The 22,034-nt window shown below is 30.4% G+C and overlaps 1 protein-coding gene across 1 annotated transcript in view; it reads left to right on the forward strand.

Annotated features, from left to right (window-relative positions):
• Smp_212410 (hypothetical protein) overlaps positions 1–22,034 on the forward strand; it is a gene marked incomplete at both ends in the record, with an annotated part of 82,052 nt that overhangs the window by 53,115 nt on the left and 6,903 nt on the right. The window contains 4 exons of the mRNA XM_018794464.1: positions 2,291–2,388; positions 6,291–6,440; positions 10,480–10,698; positions 17,435–17,581. Coding sequence (XP_018647037.1) covers positions 2,291–2,388; positions 6,291–6,440; positions 10,480–10,698; positions 17,435–17,581 — 614 coding nt within the window. The remainder of the gene's footprint in view (positions 1–2,290; positions 2,389–6,290; positions 6,441–10,479; positions 10,699–17,434; positions 17,582–22,034) is intronic.

A 22,034-nucleotide genomic window follows, 5' to 3' on the forward strand; every position in this document is an offset into this window, starting at 1 on the left:
AATGTGAACTTTATCATTCATCTGTAAAAAAAACAAAAAAAAGATTATCATTGTATTATCCTTTAAAAAGAAATATTTTATCACTATTAAAAAATCATTTATTTTTACGTGTTTTTTTTAATTTTTATAAAATAAATTCAATAATAATAATAATAAATTCAATAATTAAAATTTATTTAAAATACAATAAAAGTTTAGATAGTAGTATCATAGTGACCTTAATCTATATATTAATCTATAAGATTTATATTATTTAATTAGTTACTATTCAATTAATTTTTTTTGTATTTTTATTGGGAAGGTGTATTCTCAAATATTACTTATTTATTGAATAAAGCATTCTAATTGAATGAAAATAATGATAAAACAAATGAGTATTGAATTATATATATTTTTAAATAAAAATTAAAAATTATTGAAGTGAATAATATAAATTATGATAATAGGTAATTTTATATTATACATTCGTAATATAACGGTGTTATGAATTTTAAAAAAAGAACGAGGCCGTATGCCAATTTATTGTGGTCTTATGTCCGGCTTTTTATCACGTGAATTATCCACCAATCGGAATATGACTTTCTCCAATCTTAACACTGTGCTAAATCAATGACGTTCGACAGGTATGAGCAGTCCAGCGTCCTTTTTGGTCTCTTGTCCGCCTAGCCCTTCCAATTGAGTCTAGAACACCAATTACAGCTTTTTTTATTCGAATCATTTATTTCAAGCATATTCTGTTTATATACCAGACCGCATCACACCATAAAATAGAAAATAATATTTGTACAAGATCAAGTCAAATGTGATTGTGAACATGGGATACAGTAATCAATAAACTGAACATAATTTTGGGACAGTTAATCGTATAATAATAATAATAATCCATAGGTCAAAATGAAGCTTATAATAAGATGAATATACATAAATTAAATCAAATCACTCAATAGTTAAACAATAAAAATATATATAGAATAATCATCCACTAATAGATCATGGAAGTTACCCGTACTTATGTCTTCGCTAGGATATAACAAACGATTTACATCATTGGGTTTTAAATGAAACTAAACATAAATCAAACTTATAAACACTATTAATAATAATCAGTAGAAAAAGAGTATGGTTTAGATTGACTTATATGTAAAAATAAATACCCCAGTTCCGAATCAAACAATTAATAGTAAAATTTAAAGAAAACATATCTAAATTTTCAAGGATCTTCTGAATGTATGATGATTTAATTATAAAATTTATCGTTCAAAGATTCTAATCTAACAGCTTTGTAGTTTATTTAACAAGAACATATGAATCATATGGTGTAATACTTTTTATATGCTTTATGATTATATCTTATATTTTTCAAGTACTACACTTCTGTTTCTAAATGTCTATTTTCTATTTCAATTAATTGTAACTTTAATCTGAAAACTGTAAAGTATTATATACATCCTATGGAACATTAAGTTAAATCATTTATAAATTCTATTTATCAACTGCTTACTCTTCATAAAGAATAGATATTTAACAATATACTGTAGTGTGAGTTACTTATATCCACATAAGTAGTATATGATGATGGTCAGACATAGAATGCATTTTGGCAGAAGATCGATAAGGAAAGAACAGGACCGAAACTCAATCAGTATGAAAATGCACGAACAATGAAATCAGAGAAGATGGACTGATATTTGCAGAAGGAACAGTCAAGATTAAAACAATTGATTAATAGTTTGCAAATTACCTATTTACTGTATAGTTATCAGATTTTAGTGAACTAGTCTGTAATTTGTACCTCCACTCATCTTCTTGTTCCTTACAGTACAAGTGTCCTTTCTTCTTTGTTATTTATTTTATATCAATATATTTGTAAGTAAAATAAATTCATTACTCTGAAGAAAACTTTATCAAATTATTTATTTAAATCCTAATTACTTACTCACTTACTTATGCCTGTTACCCCCAATGGAGCATTGGCCGCCGACCAGCATTCTCCAACCTACTCTGTCCTGGGCCCTTCTTTTCTAGTTCTTAGAAAAGATTAAATATTACATCAAAACTTCAACTGTGTAAATAAACAAGTTACAAATTTAAAATTAAATTTCTAACCACAATTTATTCTAATTTCAATTAGGAATATATAAATTAAAATTCAAAATATTTTTAATTAATTCAATTAACTAAAACAGTATGAATAAATTAACAGCTGATTTTTCATATATAATAAATTATTACTTATTTAAAATAAGTATTGTTTGTTTGTTTTTGTTTTTTTCCTTTTATAAAATCATAGGGCGTACTTTAAGAATTTTACGTTTGGCTAAATTATTAAGTATGCTACGTTTATTAAGACTTACTCGTTTAGTACGATATGTCAGTCAATGGGAAGAAGTAAGTAATTTAATTTCTAATTTATCTGTTATTGTAATTAGCGCATTTTTCTTTTTAACATTGAAAGAGTTTAAATGATTGAAAGAAGCTTATTATATTACATAATCAATTGGATAGATATGTGTGTTCATTTAATTCAACCACGTTTTATATTCTGTATTCATATATATCTAGTGAATAATTAGGTTTAATATGTAATTGTTAACTTTTAGTTAAGATTCAATTGGTCATCATTAATAATATAAAGATTTGATGTTAGAAGAAAGTGCAATGAACCGTTTATGTATATTATTTTTTGGCATTAGTTGTCTAGTTATAAAACTTTATATATATAAGAACTTTCGTCTAAATTAGAGCGAATAGTTTCACGGTGTTTGGGCGCCGAGTTGATGTAAGACATTAAATAAGAATAATATATTTGTAAAACCTCAGCGAATGAATTTGAAGTAAGTCCAACGTTTCGCCTGGCAATCTGGTTCAAGCTTTTTCAAGGAGATATATATATATATCCGAATGAAAGATGTTTACAGACTAATAAACGTTTTCTGTTACATTCGGAAAAATATAAATTACAAAGACTTAGTAATATTGTATAAACTTCTGAAATTAGATTTCATAACAATTTATACAATAAAAATGTTCAGTAGTCACAATAATAGCTTAGTAGTTTATTTTAAGAACATTAGTAGTTTAAGCAAATAACTTCAATATTTTGATTTGACGGTTTTACTGTGATCATAAATTCGATTAATGTCAAAATCTCGATTACAAGAGATTCTATGAATGATCAATCGTGTTTAAGCTTTTAAAACGATTTGCATACAAACAATTTAAAAGTATAACTGTATAAACGGATTAAAAACTTTATTATATCTAACATGCAACATATGATGAGCGAGTAAACTGTTTTTACTGCAAAGTGTTTGATATTGTATTTCATGTTTTCGTGAATTAAATTTTAGAACTAACCTGTTGCAACATGAGACAAATTAAGAATTTCCCTTGAAGCTACATTACTTTGGAAGAAATTAGGTTCATTTGTGTAGAATAATCCAAAATACGTCAGCATAGGGGTGTGTAGATAACGTTGAATGTTACTGGTATGACAAACCGACGTAAGTTAGACTACTTTTGAAGCAGCTGCCCAGTGCTTTCAGGCTTTGGATGATTTTCTAGCTTAGGTTGGTTCGTAATTTTAATAGCATTCAACAATTTCCATAATTTCTGTACTGTGAATCATCGTGTAATCACTAGTCATTAACTTAGAGAGGAAATTTACGAAGTCCTAAGGAAAATCTGGGACTAGTAGATTACAGCCATGTTGGGTGTAGGAGAGTTACACAACAAAAAGACATAGTTGTTCACTATCGTCAACCGATCAAAGTTAGGGTTTTGTGGTCTTGGATACCGTCTCAATGCTTCAAAGGACAAGCGCTCGTGCGCGAGACAAAGTACCTTATTTCTAGCCCCATTGGGGAAGTCACGAATGATCAGTAATGTGGAGTCCCATTCCAGGACAAAACATCTGTCTGTTGTTTTCAAGTATTCGTCTGCGACCTAATTTAAGTTATTTCATGATCTCAGTAGCACAATACATCATACGAAGATTGAAGTGCATTGTAGAACCATAAATATAAGATTTTGATAAATTTGCATCTTAGTAGCACAGGCAATCACGAAATTAATCACCTTCCAACACATTATAATTTTTTTCGGCTTAAAACAATCAGCTAGAATCTGTAAACTTGTGCTTTGTTAAAAGCTGAAACTGGTCACCAAGATGTATCTAGACTAACAATGATTTTGTGAAACAAACATGTTAGTTATGAAAACATTTTTTCAATCGTACTAACTTCATTTGATTATTATTAATTACATTTAAAAATGTCAGCTGTTGTATACTTTATAACTGTTCAATCGAGTTCAATATTGAAATACGAAATTCTAATCATACCCCCGGCTCACTGAAATAAACTTTTCATTAGAAATATAAAGTACTGAGAGAAAAATAATATTCTGCAGTGGATTTCAATAGATCAAACTATCATCTTCATTTCATTGAAATCACCATCGATCAGTGTTAGACTATCATTAAAAATCTGGAAGCACTGGACGGCTGTTTTGTCCTAGTAGGAAACTTACACATAATTTTGGGATAATCATTACTGTTATTTTAAAATTGTTAGGATGGGGATTTGTATCATCATTTTGAAAAATTCAGTAATGCTATCATTACTATCAGTTTAGTTATGAATTCAAATAAAACGAAAGGAATTTGCTAGAAACTTGTGTTTATATAAAGATTTTCTTTCAGAACTAGGGAACATCGTTTTCTTAAACATCTCATAATTATGCAGTTAAATAATACTTTATGACTTACCAATATAATTACATAGAAAACAAAACAATGTAATATATGAAAGATTATTAAATACTTTTAGTAAATGAAATTCCATCAAAACCATACACCTAAACAACAAATCTTCCCCACCATATCACTAACATATACAAAAACCTATTGAAGTATCATGTAAAAAACTAAAGGAATTAGGTGAAATAGAGATTATAACAGATTAAATAAACGTCATGGTATAAAATATTAAATGAAACTGTTTATTATTTAAAATAAAATCTAATATAAACAGCTTAAACAAGAAAGTATTCTACAAAGTTAATTATATTTTATAGTTAGAAAATGTTTAATTTACTTAATTTTGTAAAGAATTATACAACTATTTCAGTTATGAAAGTCAATTGAACCTCATGGAATGTTTTTTTTTCAATCCAATTTAATGTAGAATACGTTTCAAGTATTTGTAAATATAAGCAAAGATGGATAGCGTCTAAAAGTGGAATCCAGAATGCGCGTTTCGTCCTATTTGGGACTCGTCAGCTGGATGTACCTGCATCTCAAAGTTCTTGTTCACTCTGGAACTCGAAGCCAGTACCTTTCGCTTCAAACGCCATTGCGTTATCCACTCAGCGACTGAGTCCTGATGGGCACTAGTTTGTGCAATGGGGTGAAGTTTAAATTCATACTGTGCTTATTGCCTCAATTTAGCCTTAATTCACAAGCATTATAAGCAAAAATGGACTCAGTAGCTGAGTAGATAACGCGATGACGTTTGAAGCGAAAGGTACTGGTTTCGATTCCTAGAGTGAACATCAACTCTGAGATGCAGGCACACCCAGATGACGAGTTCCAAATAGGACGAAACGCGCGTCCCAGATTCCACTGCTAACCACCATCCATCCTTGCTTACAGTGCTTGTGAATTAAGGCTATATTGAAGCAATAAGCAGAGTATGTACATATGAGACTGACCAGTTGCAGTCCTAAACATCAATGAAAGATTCAAACAATCAATACTAAGTGTATTTGTAAATATATTTTATATCTATAGTTTTCAAAATATATTAGAAATTACATTTATCAATGGAATGCATGTTCTAATATATAGTAATATGAAAATATATTAAGTAGTCACATGAAATTTATAACAAACTACTAAACTAATTTTAAAGATTCTTAAAAAGAGAGATCTATTCATACAAGTAGTCTAATATGTAGTAGTAAAATTTGATTATTTTAGAATTTTGAGGAACAAAAATAGATAAAGAAATTTTTTGGTTGAAGTTAGACATTAACACCGTTGGATGCCAGCTCAGTGGTCTATCGGTTAAGGGCTCTGGTTCGAGACTGGTAGGTCCTGGGTTCGAATCTCGAGAGAGTGGTTTCGTGGATGCGCACTGCTGAGGAGTCCCATAATAGGACGAAACGGCCGTCCAGTGCTTCCAGGTTTTCGATGGTGGTCTAGCTTCAATTGAACCATGATTTCAACTATGAAAGAAGAAATTTTTGTCTAGATTATATAAATTAATATATATATATTTTTATTTTAGTTTTTAAATATTGCAAGCAAATTTATGGGAATATTCAATTTAGTTTTATTAATGTTATTACTTGGACATTGGAATGCATGTTTACAATATTTAATACCTATGCTGATGGATTTCCCTCCAGATTCATGGGTAAAACGTTGTAAATTAGAAGTGAGTAGTTCAAATTTTGGTATTTGTTAACTGAAGTGAATATATATTTAACACAAAATAGTATATAAATATTGTGATTTTTTGGTAAGTGAAGTATAAAATGCTTTTTTAGAACTTTTCAAAGAGTTACTTTTTTACTCACTTCAAATATGTTTTTTCCTAACCGACATTATTTAGACTGTTTTCTAATTTTTCAGTACTTTTAATAGATCCTCTTGAATCATAATATAAAATATTATCAAGAGATTTGATGAAAGAAGTGTGAATATCACTTCTCGGCATCAGTATAGTACTTATATGAAAAAAATTCTTAATTTGTTAATGGAAGGCTGGAAATCATTGTCGGCAAATATCTAACTATTCATATAAGTATGGACAACCGGATAGATTGCTTTATAAAACTCTCATAAAATCAATAAGATTAAAGCATTGTTATAGAGTCTTATACTTGACTGACCCACTTAACTTTATAATTCAATAATTAGTTTAAATTTCAGGTTGATGTCCAAACATGTTTTAAACCTGATTGTTTGTCAACTACATAGCCATAACTTAAAACAACTTTTTTCAGATTTATTTAACGAATTCTATTCACTTATTATTTCTGCAATGTAACGTAATAGATGATAAATTGGAAATCGTATCACTCATATAAATGAACTGTTCAGAATACTGTCATTCAATAAACTTTGATAAACTTAAGAAATTTTGAAAAGTAAGCTGATTGCTTAGATAATCTTCTTAGTTCAAATAAATCTCAGAATACTTTGTGATTTATTCTATGGTTATAACATCTGACTTCATTGTTTGAAAACTGTCTGAGAAACTGAATGATCGAATCGTGTGCATGTATATTTTCTACTATGTTCATTATACTAATTTGCTAGATCTTTAGAAAATAGTATTCCAACAGTCATTGATGTGAAATAGTCATATTTCTAGATCAACATTGAAAAACTGTGGTGCATACTGGAAACATAATTAACGTTCATAATTCCACAGACTACTCTCTGTAGACAAATACAGACTTATGTTTGTTCCCAGGTTACTAATACATACTTTAAATGCCTTCTAAACACTAATCTTTCCAAAGGAAATGTTAATGAACATTAAATGGTTTTCTAAGAGATTTGATTGATTCACATAAATGATAAGCATTTCAGCTCAACATTTCTTTAGAAACGAGGATAATTCATCGTTTGACGAACGTTATATTTATGCTCCGTTTAACAACATATTGAAATAAAGACTGATCTAGTAAAATATAGAGAATACTTATTATTATCTGATGAATATGGGAAGGATCGAGATCTGCGAAAGGACTATGAGTTTACTGAAGGTCACTCGTAGAGACACAACATGAAGGACGAGTTTTCCTTTTTCAGTCTTAGACTACGAATCATGTAATCAAGCATAATTAGATCGACAAGGCACTTAATACCAATGACCTGTTGAAGTATGAAACTTCTCTTACACATATCTTCAATGTCAAGAGTCGAAAACGCCTCCTATCCGAAACAAATTACATTTGTTCAAGAATAAATACATTTTTCAAGACAGTTTCTCAATGCTTCATATTGATTAAGTTTGTTTAGTTAACTCATACGATACCAAATGAATTGAATATTCATAGATTTTAAATTTAAGTGCATTTATGTTTATAAGCACTAAGATGGATAGAAATTCTGAATCTTTTCATTTAGTCATTTATTCTCTTAGTTATTTAGGGAAATTTCTACTAATAAAATAACGAAATGAAATTATTGACGCTTTAAATGCACAAAATGATCAGTGTTTGTTTAGGTAAGTATCATAACACCATACATAACATGAGAACTGCTTCAAATCATTCAAGTTAATATACCAAGCTACTGTTAGTTTAAGTTTAATCAGACTGGTAATTTTGAAATACTAAACATTGTGTTCATACGTGAAATTTTATTATTTCTTAACAACATGTTCCTCTTTTCAATCCAAAAAGAGTGGATTAAGTACATATATTCATCAGGTATACTTAACATCCACTGAAAATCAAATGTAGCTAATGCTCGTGTCATAACTACAGGTTCTGTTATCATAAACTCATCAAAATATTTTCAGATAAGTAGTTCTTCCAATAAAACAATTTTTCGTCACCATAAAATAAAAATGTATGAGGAATATCTCAGTCTAACAAACTCTGAGTGTTTGAAAGTTATCTAATCTTCATCATTAGTCGGACATGACGGAAGTCAGCTATAGGGGCTATAGAAATCTATATACTATTATAATTCAGACATTAACAGTGTTTACAATTACGTAAGTTCATGTATGCATCACTGTACTATTGATGTACAAGAATATAATACATGTATAACCAATTACAGTTTTTAGAATCAAAAACTTATCTGTTTTGTAGTAATACAAATGGAGTATTATTATCTTATCGTTCTTTCGTTCTGTGTTTTACAACAAAGTCGGGACTTCCAAATCATTTAGGGTTACCTTACTAATAAGCCATCGGTAGACAAATGATAATACTATACATTTGAAAGTCTACTAGTGATGTTCACATTCGCGTACACTTATACAATATGTACAGAAAACTGGAAATCGACACTAATAGAAAAACATTCATTAAAGACTGATCTAAATATCAGAATTGTTAGAAAAATAAATCTGTTAGAGTTTTGGAATAAAGTAGCTAATACATGTGTAATACGAATAAAATTTTGGTAAAAAGCTCCAAAGAAGAAAGGTAATAGTTTACAATAATCAGTGATCATGTACCTAGCAATTATTTGCTTTTAATCGATAGTCGATGCCTACTGAAATTTTTGGGTTGAATATTTAAGTTGAAAGGTATGCAATAAATCATGAAAGTTATAACATTTGTCAAACAATATTAGGCGTGGACTTTTATCACTCCCACAATCACATGATATATGAACACTACAATAAATATAAATAGAGTCAGGCTACTTTTGGAAATTTAAATCCCATAAAACACACGGAGTATTACATAAGAAACTTATAAACCTCTAATTCAATTGATCTCACACTGTTATGCAGTTTTACTGATTTCACAGACAAATCAGACAGTAAGATTTTTCTTCATGCTATGTGTTCTGAAGATTTCCAAGCCACATTTTTTATGTACGACTAAATACAATTAAAAAATTGCAAATTTTCTAAGCTGTTTACAAAATGGGTTCCAATAAACGTATTACAGAGACAACATTGTAATGAACGAGAACACAAGTGGTAACAACTGAGTGTATTTTAATATATTATAAGATATCTTAGTAAAATCTGAGAACCATACAGTAAATACTTCGTTTGCGAAATATCGCGAGTGCGGGATCGTGGGTGCGCACTGCTGAGGAGTCCCATAATAGGACGAAACGGCCGTCCAGTGCTTCCAGGTTTTCGATGGTGGTCTAGCTTCAATTGACTCATGATTTCAACTTTGAAATATGCGAAATATCCATTGAGTGTCTCAAACTTTTTTGTTTCTTCGTTTCTATGCCAATCACTCTCTGTTACCGTTCTCTTCTATTTGATTTTCTCAACCTTCTAACGCCAGGCAAGCCACTTTCGATTGGTGATAAATACTACTTATATCTATCGACACTAGTAGCACACACTTCAGTATCACCTTGGATCAGATCACTTTAGATTTAAATAATCTGTTTTAGCGGATAGTCGGAAATTATGGTAAAATAATTGACAAAACGCATAGTATCTTGACAATATAATACTATCAACACTTGATGAAGGCTATTATAGAGTTATCAACTACAGAAAAAATTAAAATTTTGAATTGTGCCACTCCACTACTGTTTCGTCTAAACGAGTTTAAAATTATGAAACCTTACAGTATTCATTTTATAAATAAACATTTAGTTATCTTCAGGTGCCCACTGAGATATCATAGATTGTTCCTCAGATGTTTACACAAATTTATCTTGAGAAACTGTTTTTAATAACCTTGTTACTCTCATGATTTATTTAAAATAAAAATGTAACCTATTTTTTAATTCTATTGTTTTCTAACTAGAATGCAGATTGGTTCCAACAGTACACATGGGCATTGTTCAAAGCTATGTCGCATATGCTTTCCATTGGTTATGGTCGTTTTCCACCTACAAGTATTGGTGAAGCATGGATTACAATTGTTAGTATGATGAGTGGTGCAACTTGTTATGCATTATTTGTCGGTCATGCTGCAGCGTTAATTCAGTCATTCGATACGTCTAAAAGGCTTTATAGGGAAAAGGTGTGTTACGTTTGTTTATTGTTGTATAAACAATTAAATTTTTACTGAGCGATGAGGATAAATAAATAAAGAATTCTGTGAACGGAAGGATAATGTACATTAAATTACTTTAGTAATTTCGAACTTCCCATAAAGTGGTCTTAATACTCTGAGATCAGTTGAAAACCGAGATTGTTCCGCTTTTGATAAGGTGTTGGCAAACTACGAATCCAGAACAAATAATGCTATTCATTGATTCAGTAAGATTTTTCTTCAACCATCCTATAACACAATCACCAATCGTCTAAGATAAACCTCTTTAAAACGAACTCGATAATCATAGTTGCATTTCACCTATTTTAGATCATATTCACATGATTTGTTTCACTGCATTTATTATAAATCGATACCTAACAGCTCATTTTTCCACTCCTCTCTGAAATGACCTTCTAAATTTACAGATGACATATTTGAGCATATTTTAGGTATAATCAATACAATAGTTCACTATTGAAACAAATGTTCTTATCAAATTCAATCACAATATAATTATGTATGCTTCATTTTCGTCACTTTAATACGGTAGTTATGAATTTATAATTGTAGAGCATCATAGTGAAGTTCGTGAACTCATAGTTCACTCAAATAATCCTTCTTTTCAAAACATACTAATGTCTATAAACTGATATATATATATATATAAGTTGTCGAAAAGAAACAATTAATAGTATCCAAAACGTTTCAGGTAAGTTTTCTAAAATCCATATTCTAATAACAATATGTACTATTTTTGGCTACACTCCAATTTGATGCCTGATATAACAACCGGTATTAAGATACTGACTTCTGTAATTTGTCAGTATGAAATTATGAAAATTGAATAAAATCTTATGGTCATGTTAAAGTAAGTTAATTACGATCCTGTCTTAATAAATTTCACGTAGGAGGATCGTTGACTTATAAAATCTCTAAAAAGATTATTATTCTTACAACCGCCTTACAGAAAAATAATTGGATAGATTGTGGATCTGAATGAACAGGATAGAAATATCTAGTTACTTCATTATCAAACTGTAATTTTTGTTATACTTTAGTGTAATTTAAAATTGTCAAGGTCAATAAAAAATACGCAGATCGAATGAGATGAAGGGAATTTGTGGAATTTATTGTAACTATACGAGAGAGAGATGGAGAGATAAAACTTTAAAAACAATCAACAAATAAATCATTTAATTAATTTACATTGAAAAATATCGTTAATTTTCATGATTTCAACGCTCCAATGCGAAAAAAAAACAGATTTGTGGTAATGAATACAAATGACCACGTTGTTTTTCTTGTAATTAGCTTGTTTAACAATGATAAATATTATTTTAATAGTTGAATTCATGAGTCAATCTAAGTTAGATCACTATTTAAAACCTAGAAACACTGGACCGCCGTTTTATTCTAGTATGTGACTCCTCAGGATTGCGTATCCACGATCCTAGAACCTACGGTCTCTCTCACGAACGCTTAACTTCTAGACCACTGAGTTGGCTGGCATCTAACGGTGTTAATGTCTAACTCCAATAGATCCATGGTCTTGCGCAATCCATCATTACAAATATACTAATAATGACAGTTTCATAATAACTAAATACGAAATATGTAAGATGATATAACTTTTAAAAATTGTAAATAACAGTGTTGTTTTGCATAATCGAAATTCCTGTATAGAGTAAATTAATTTAGTAAATTGATCACAAAATGATAAAATTAACAGCAGAAATAATTTAAAGCGACCAGACATTTGCTGTGAACATGATAAAAGTGAAATGATCTTTCTTTCTGAGTTAAGATGATGCATTATGAAAGTATTAAGAAGTGATGAGCTACTACAACTTTTATGTAAACAGATTTCTTGTAAGAAAATTTAGATTTACCACCACACGACTGATTCGGTTGTCAGCGAGACTTTCGTATAGCTATATATTCTATACTCAACTATTTGACCTTATAATACGGGATCACAAGTTAGAACTCAGCCGGAAATTTTAATAATATTTCGTAAAAACATTAGACATCATAAAAAAATCGAGCTGATCAAGAGAACCTGCAGTTTATGGGAAGTTGAAAATGTTTTCCCCGAGATTGGTAATTTAATTATGAAGTTATTGTTCTGTTCCTAGACAACGTCATCAAGATGTACTTCAGATAGAAGTAAGCAACTGAAATTTCATCATGAGTCACTGAAAGCTTGTTTTGTCAAATGTAATTCAATCGGTTATTGTTCTTTCATCCTTTTTACACATGAATTTTGATTGACTTGCCCATTGAATTAGTTGTTGGCTTAGTTCCTTCTGGTTTTTCTAATTCGTGCATTAAAGCATGTACACAACTGTGGAGACATGTTTGATAAAGGAACTGTCAAATCCTAAAAAGGGATAACTTGAAGAGGATCAAAGTTTTTATAAACTACCTAATCAGGCCAGTCACAATAAATGTACTCTAAATAACTCCAAAATTAAAATTTATCTAATGTGAATCGAAATGTATCAAATAGGAAAATAGGTCAGGAGATCCAGGAAGAAGTTCAATGATCATATAGCAGCCAAATAATACCAGATGTCTAAAAGACATTGTAGGATATTTTCTTGATTTACTTGCTTAGTAAAATCCAATTACAAACAACAATATAAAAATAATGTACGCAATGAATCAGTCATTGACTGAGTTATTGCTTACATTTTTTACACGAATTTATTCTTATTACTTAACAAACTAAACGTTTTGAACGTTAGTATTATGATTGATGGATGCTAATATAGGAAATTTAGATGCACCGCCACCTCTATGACTAGCACAGACTACACAACTAATAAGAGCATTATGAAGCTAGAGATTTGAATGGTCAACTACCAGCTAGTAGACTCCGGGTTCAAATCCAATTCACGGTTATATTATTGTGGAGTAGTGTTTTAATCACGTGTTTTGAACAGTGTTATGTACAGTAGTATCAAACATTAAACACTGCTGATATTTTAGAACCTAACTTAAAATAGCGTAAGTACCTCAGTCAACTACTATTTTTAATTTTTGAGACTAACACTAGAAAAAACACATATGTGAATCATTTGAAAGATATATTGTGTTGTTTTCAAGGTATCTCGTATAACGTATGCTACCTAAAGATAAATGCTTTAAAGGAGATCATATGAACTATTTTAGAAAACAAACTAACATTCTTTAAACATATGTTCTTCAATATGTGTTAACCAAATTAAAACTAAAAAATTTCTGATAACAAGTATCAAATCATATATCTTTTTCTCTTCAAAAGCTTAAACAAACAGTTTATTCCCATAGTGTTAATGGTTCACAAATATTTTGTCTACCATTAAATTTAAAATACATATTGTACCTTTCGACAAAGAAAACGTTTCATCTTGTTTATTATGATAATGATTTCTCATCGAATAATATTACTTAAAATCCATTTTTACAGTAAAAATATGTTCTATTTTAATACTGATATCGTTAACAGTAATCACATTTTAATGAAACTGGTTAGTTACTAAGTACTAGCTGAAATTTGTTCTTTTCTCATTATATAAATCGGAGAGGTGAGGAGATTCTGATGAAGAACTCAAATCAAAAACAGATTTAAGAAACATTCACTTTAATACCCAAATTTATTCAATGATATCATCAAGTTATAAATGCATGTGACGGTTTATGAGTATAAGTTTAATCAAATCTACATCATAGTCTATACACATAAAGAACCATGTTAATTTTGAATTTGAGATTTTCACTATCATTAGGTTTTGGAATCGCGAATAGGGGGATAGGTATAGCCAGCCTCCCATCATATGGAAACATTGAAATTCCAGAAGCCAACTAAGTTGTGGTTTACTTAATCTTTTCTAACAGCTCGCGTTTTTTAGTTACAAACTAGCTGCTTGCATGCAATCTTCGAGTCGTAGGCTAACAACCACTAATAATGATGTCGTGAACGTCGTGATAATTGCTGGAGTCTGTACAATGTATAATAGTTTTTATTTCCTGACTAATGATTATCCCTAGATCACTGTGTGTTCAGTCAGGAGGTAACTGCGTTAATCATTATGTATTTATTTTTACCTTGATTGGCTATGCACATCATAACGTGATGGAATACATTATCTGACAAATGACGAACTCTTTTATCTAGTTATTCAGATTTTTCTGATTCTCTGAACTTTTTAAATCTTCATTATGTCGGATTGTAAATGAAACTAAATTCTACACTTTCTCTGTCATTCTGTTCTACCACTTTTACTAATGTAAAAAACACTGAATTAAGATCTTAAAGGTTCGTTACATGAAATGATCTCAAAATATTGTCAATGGAACCGACAATTTTTATTGTATTGATTCCATTTATCAAGTATGACTTAGACAAAAATTATTATATTCAATTAGTAAAGTTGTGATATTAGAGATTTATAGGCCGATTACAATAGATTTCTACATATGTATTCATAAAACATCAGTAGTGCAATTTATATTCACTGGTTCGGTTTTAATTTACTAGTTGAACACATTCAATAATGTTGGTATGATATCAATCGGTTTGGATTAGCTTCCCATGATTTATATTCCCATTTTTATTGCTTTTGTTAATCACTCCACTTAATCTAACAATAAAACGTTTCTCTTTCTAAACTACCAAACTTGACAAAGGATTAGATCTATCTTATAATAAACTAAACTTCAGATCCAGTACAATTAATAATAATAATAATAATCATATAAAACATGATATTCTTATGAGATTTCGCTTATAAACAAAATTCTGTTCTAAAAAAGGAACGTAACAAAAATTTTTTTTTTTAAAAAAATGTTCAATCGAAATCTAAAAAGGAATCTGTTAATAAATCTACATTTTTATTTACTTCCAATAATTTTCCGACACTCAAATTACATTCAAAAAGTAATTCATATAAACAATATTTTATATGACATTTTGACAACTTTTGAAAAAAAAAATACAAAAAAAAATATTTATAAAATAAATTTTCTACATGATTAAAAGTTCTTTATTAATTTGTTAATTCATTTAAAGTAATTACTTTTTTCTTAAAAAAAAAAGAGAGAAAAATAAGGACACTTTAAATACCAAATTATTTTCCCTTTTTTTATCATCATGCTGCGATACAGTTGAAAATGTTTAATGACTAGTATAGAATAAAACTATATATATTTATAACAATTAGTTCCTTTGATAAATTTCGATAATGCAATGAGAAGACGAAGTTTATCAGAATTATGTGATATATTAGCGTAATACATTTTGAACAATCTGATCACACATATACTTGTTAAGACATTTTTATATGAAAATTAAAAGGTCAACTACACAGGTTAAGGTAAGCCGTAACAAAGAAAGAAAATAAATAAAGTACACACAAAACAATCGGATAATAAATCAGCATTACCAGGGTAGGTTAAGGGTAAGAACAAATTGTTTTTGAACACATAAAGGGGGTTTTAATTTCTGTATAGCCAAGGCTTCAATAAACCTTAGTTTGCGTCCTTGAAGGCTTTTGTACAACACTACAAATGCTGACTTGATATCAACCTTATGACCAGTTTCAACCAAATGTTTCGCAATGGAGGAAGATGTTTGTCTATCCTTTGATCTTATTTGACCATTGGAATTCATTTGGTTCTGCAGCCATTTGGGTATGTGTTCCGCCATTATTAATTGCAGATCACGATTGCTCCTCCCTATATACGTGTTCCCGCACATACATGTCAATTGACATACACCATGGGATGTGAAACAATCGCTTATGTGCTGTTTAGGTGTTTGGTGAAACATCGACCTTGTCTTTTCAATGATGACAAGTTGAGCTGCATAAAATGTCCTATCTCCGTTTCAACATCAGATTATTTGAGTCACTTCTAAATGGTAACGTAATGTAAACTCACTTTTTGAGTGCCAGAAGCGTCATAGGTCTAATCGTATTGCAACCCTTCCAGCGCTTTATGAACTTTAACGAATAACCATTATTCATTAACGTATCAGTTAAGAGCTTCGTTTCTACTTCAATAGTATCTCTAGTACAAATACGATTGATTCTATTGAATAAGTCCTTAATTAAACCACATTTGTAATGAATTGGGCAGTGACTATGTAAATTAAGATATTGCCCCGTCCATGTCGGCTTTTTATATATAGAACGTTGAATGGAACCATCTTCTCTCTTACTGATCAGTATATCTAGAAAAAAGAAGTTGATTGTTCTTCTCGTATTCGCAAGTAAGAGAAATATGCTTTTGACTTGTATTGAGTTCCTTTAACAAGCGGTTCACGTCTTCACAATTATCCCCTATAATTATGATGTCATCAGCTTACCTTAACCTGTCTAGTTAACCTTTTAATTTTCATATAAAAGTGTCTTAACAAGTATATGTGTGATCAGATTGTTCGAAATGTATTGCGCTAATATATTATATAGTTCTGATAATCTTCGTCTTCTTATTACATTATCGAAATCTGTTGTTCACCAATATTTTGTTAATCTTTTGTTTGTTTGTTTTTTTTATTATGAAAAGCGTCATAAATGATTGATTTACTACTATAGGGATTAGTTAAAGTTAGCACTATATAGAAGTGTTAATTGTAATTAAGACTAAAAAGGTTTATTTTGATAGAAATCAATTATTTATTAGAAAATTTTCTGATTGTTTAACGTTCATCTTCCTTTTTTTTTGATTACTTATTTAGTTTAAACAAGTTGAAGAATATATGGCTTATCGTAAACTTCCAAGAGCATTACGTCAAAGAATAGCAAATTATTATGAACATCGATATCAAGGAAAGATGTTTGATGAGGCACAAATATTGAATGAGTTTTCTGAATGTCTTAGAGAAGTAAGTTCAATCAACACTTTTTAGATGGTATTACCTTAAAGGTGTTGTGTTTTTAATAATCTTGACCGAATATTGATCAGTCTTAATTGATATATATGCATACTGTGCGTATTGCTTCAATGAATTCATTATTAACAAATCTTTATAGAATAAACTGATTTTAGTTAGTAGCGGAATCCAGAACTCAAGTTTCAGATCATTCAGGACCCGTCAGTTTAATGAACATGGATCGCAGAGTAGATGTTCACACGAAATGAATAAATCAAGGCAATGTTTACAGCATGCAAACACGTCAATTTAGAGCTGATGAGAATTCACTCAAAGACATCAACAACACAATAATCCAAAAGCAATTAAAAATTGGATTAGGATTCATTTCCGCTACACGAGTGAGTGGTCATCTAAACTCATTAGGTTGTGGGTAACTAGTCAACTGTTAAGAACGAAGGGTAGTGCGTTCGATTCCAGGAGTGGACTTCAAATCTAAGATGCAGGCGTATCAAGCTGACGAGTCCTAAATAAAACAAAACACTCGTCTTGAGTTCTATTTCTATTCACAATATATACATTCTCAAACACCAATCTATTTACATTGATAAAATTAAACTATGATTTTATAGAGTAGTTAGTCTACCTAAGCATTAGTTTATGTTTTCACTTGAACATTCTCTTCAACTTCTGTGACATACTAGATCAAAGTAATTGCTTTACGTGATTTTGAGATCTGTTCACTGCACACTTATGATCAGGTAGTCTATTAATGAAGGCCATTTTAAGTATAAGTACCTAGAGAATTATATATGAGCTAAAATAACCAAACAGCGGTATGTATGGATTCATATTACCTGCGGCAGACTTAACTATGGAACCTCGAACTTTGTTTAACATTGGACAGCAACTAATTATTGGATAGAACCGACAATTTTCAACGGAAAATTTTATCTACATTTTACGGTTATCAATTAATATTTAGCAGTAGAGTGTATTAATATTCCAGAAATTGGCAAATAAGGGTTTGACGTTGAGTCACTTAACTTAGATGCTTCATTGTAACCTCAAAGTCTAAGTTAAAGATTCATAACAATTATATTGTATAATACTCTTCAAATGAATAAGAGTAATAATGAGTTAAAATGTCGAGTATTTTTGACCGAGGTACCGATGGTCATTTTTAAAGATTATGCTTATAATGACTGTAGCTAGATTATTGTGGTATTTGCATGACCTAATGATTACTTTGTACTTGATTACCCGCTGGTTACGACTTTCAAATATAATACGTTCATTCGTGCTCATCTAGTTCTACCTGGCTTAAATAGCACTATATCAGGAATTATTAGTTATTCCATCAATTTGAATACTTCCATTTATCATACTAGCTAAATTCATGTATCTGTCCGGCTGTGTATTGGATGTAAACTCTGTATGATCTAGAAAGCACTCATAAGCATTAGAATTAACAACTGAAACTGGAACCAACTCACCTGGTTTCTGGAACTGTATTTCATCAACATGTCGGTTGTGTGTGCTGAATTCGCAACATAGATTTCCCGACAATCTTTTCTACAATCCCTGTGGCTGGTCCAAGATCATCTCCACGATAATATGTAACTTATGCAGACTCTAAACACCTCATGACTGAACAGAAAAATTGTTCCTTTTAATAACTTTGATAGAGTCTCTTTTGTTACAAAATGTTTAGCGCTTATATATTACACTACAGATGTGCCAAGTACCCTCGCCAGTCCATCAAATGTTGAGGCGGTATTGGAATCGATAACAGTTTTCAATGTCTTGGCGAAATTTTCCGCCTGACCATTAGAGCAATGGTGCCCGGGAGCAGTGAACAGATGTCTGCACCATATATTATTCAACCAGGTAGTAACTACATCTGCAGCAAAATGGGAGTCATTATCAGTCACTAATACCATAAGAACACCCTCCCGACTAGAAATGTTTCTTAATGCTTGGACTTTGGAGTCAGAATTCGGTGAAGTTATAAAAAAGTTTAGGCCACTTCGAAAAAGAATCCATAACAAAAAGTGCATAGTATTTGTTAAGAAATGGACCACAGTAGTCTGAATGAATTCTCTGCCAGGCCTCAGATGATGCTGGCCATGGAGTCCACTTTGAAGGATGATTTTTCAGCTTATGACATTTTCTACCATTTTTGCTGCACCACATATATCTGCATTTATCTCCGGCCACCAACATGTGAGTCTTGCCAAGGACTTCAATTTCTTGACACCTAAATGTCCACTATAAAGATTTTCAATGATGAATAACAACGTGATCATTTAGACACAAAATACCACCAGGAGTAGTGGATAACTCATCCTGCTTTGAGAGATAGACAGGAAATTTATGTTTCAGATTAGCATTCCAACCTTTCCATATAGCACTGAGTATACACCCAAAGTATCTAAGAGTTTCTCTAATGAAATCTGAACGTCGCACCGGCAAAGATTGCACTAACAAACAGTCCGAAGTAGCAACAGGTCTATCTTGTAATGATTGTCGAGAAATGTAGTCCACATGTTGAATTTGTTTGACACTCTTGTGCTAAACCATATAGTCATAGGCACTCAAAGCAATACTCCATCATTAAACCATAGCTGAGGAACGTGCTAAGGATTTTTCAGGATGATAAATGAACTTTAAAGCTTCATGATCAGTAACAATAGTGAATTTCTTTCCGAATAAATATTTATGAAACCTTTCAACAGCCCAAAACACAGCTAACGCTCCTCACTGAGTTTGTGAATAACCTTGTTCAGTAACAGTAAGTTTGCGTGAAACACAGATAACTGGTTTACCTTCCTGCTCCAAGACTTCATCAATACTCAGAGGTGATGCGTCAGTAATGAGTACAGAATTTACACTAGGTGAATAAGTTCGAAGAACAGCATAACTTTGAAAAAGCTTTAGTAGGATTCGCAAGTATGAATTTTGTTCCTCACCCTATTTGAATGAACTTGGTGTCAAAATATTAAATAAACAATTGTTAAGACAAAAAAAATTAGAAATAAAACGGGAATAATCTTAAGAGCACCTATTGGTGAACGTAGTTCTGTAAGACTTTTCGGAGATGATGTATTGGTCAGTGAAGCTAGTCGCTTTATATCCGGTTTGAAACCGTTACTGTCAATTAGGTACCCGTGATATCGAATACTGGATACACAAAATGAACCGTAATATTGTTCTAAACTAAACAACTTTTATGACAAAACGTCGTATATTCAGGCAAGACATTAATAATCATATTATTTTAATGTATCAACTTTAAGCGTCATAGATTTAGTCGCTAGATATCTTTTCAAAAATCAGATATTAAATTACCAAACATTTAAACGTTAATTACATCTGATAATGAATCTGAAATCCTGATTAACATTAAAATTACTTATGGTCGTAAATGGTATCATCACTAAGGGTTATAATTGTCAAGTGCATTATAGAAGACAAAACCATTAAATCAAAATACAGAATCCTGTTCATCTTGTTCTTAAATATACATAATAGTGTACTACATGGACCGAATTACTCAGTGATGCAACGAATATAAAATAAAGAAGTCCGTGTATGTTGTTTCTGTCTATAACTGCACGGTGATTCGAATGGACTGTTCTCTCCAGACGGAAACATTATTATTATCATTAGCTTTATTCAATATTGTATTTTTGGAACAACATAGAATTCTCAGCACAATGTATTTCAACAATTTCCGTTCCTTACTTCTTGATCGATCCTCACGACAAATAGTGAATGATCGCCAGTTAAAAGTTAGCAGTCCGGTCAATCAACATCTAAATAATGTATATTCTTTTCGCTGCATATTGCCTACCTGCAACTACGATATCTCTAATTGGGTTTTTGTAACTTGTACAACAAAAATCTGTACACTTTTCAGAAACGCACCTGAATAGGTTATGCGATTAATAGCCATAATGTTGTATTAAAACAAAGAAGATTAGATAAGTTGTTGAAATATCTAGATGGCCTAAACAGGTAGCCCAGATATTCAAGCAGGCCGCCTGATAATTGTAATATCTATGCAATGTAATTACATGTATGAACATTATCATGGAGTTCCAAAGTAGAACATACTAGCTGTCTATCATCCATTAAATTAAACAAAGTTTGAGTCAAATTTATATAGAAAGTTCTAATTTTACTAATTTTAAACTAACGTTCACTGAGATAAGAAGTAATAAACATTATTTTAAAAAATATACATTATAAAGCAATCATTCATTGATTGTTTAAACTTGTTTCGTTTGTTTCTTTTCCAACAAAAAAACTTACATGACTTCATTAAAAAAATTAATCAGATACTTTAATAATGTAATATAAACAAGTAATTGTGAATAATATTAATATTTTATCTGATCATAAATAATCTTCAACTAAACTATTTATTAATCATTATAAGCAAAGATGGATAGTGGCTAGC

The sequence above is a fragment of the Schistosoma mansoni genome (genome assembly GCF_000237925.1).
Source record: "Schistosoma mansoni, WGS project CABG00000000 data, supercontig 0184, strain Puerto Rico, whole genome shotgun sequence".
NCBI classification, from domain to species: domain Eukaryota; kingdom Metazoa; phylum Platyhelminthes; class Trematoda; order Strigeidida; family Schistosomatidae; genus Schistosoma; species Schistosoma mansoni.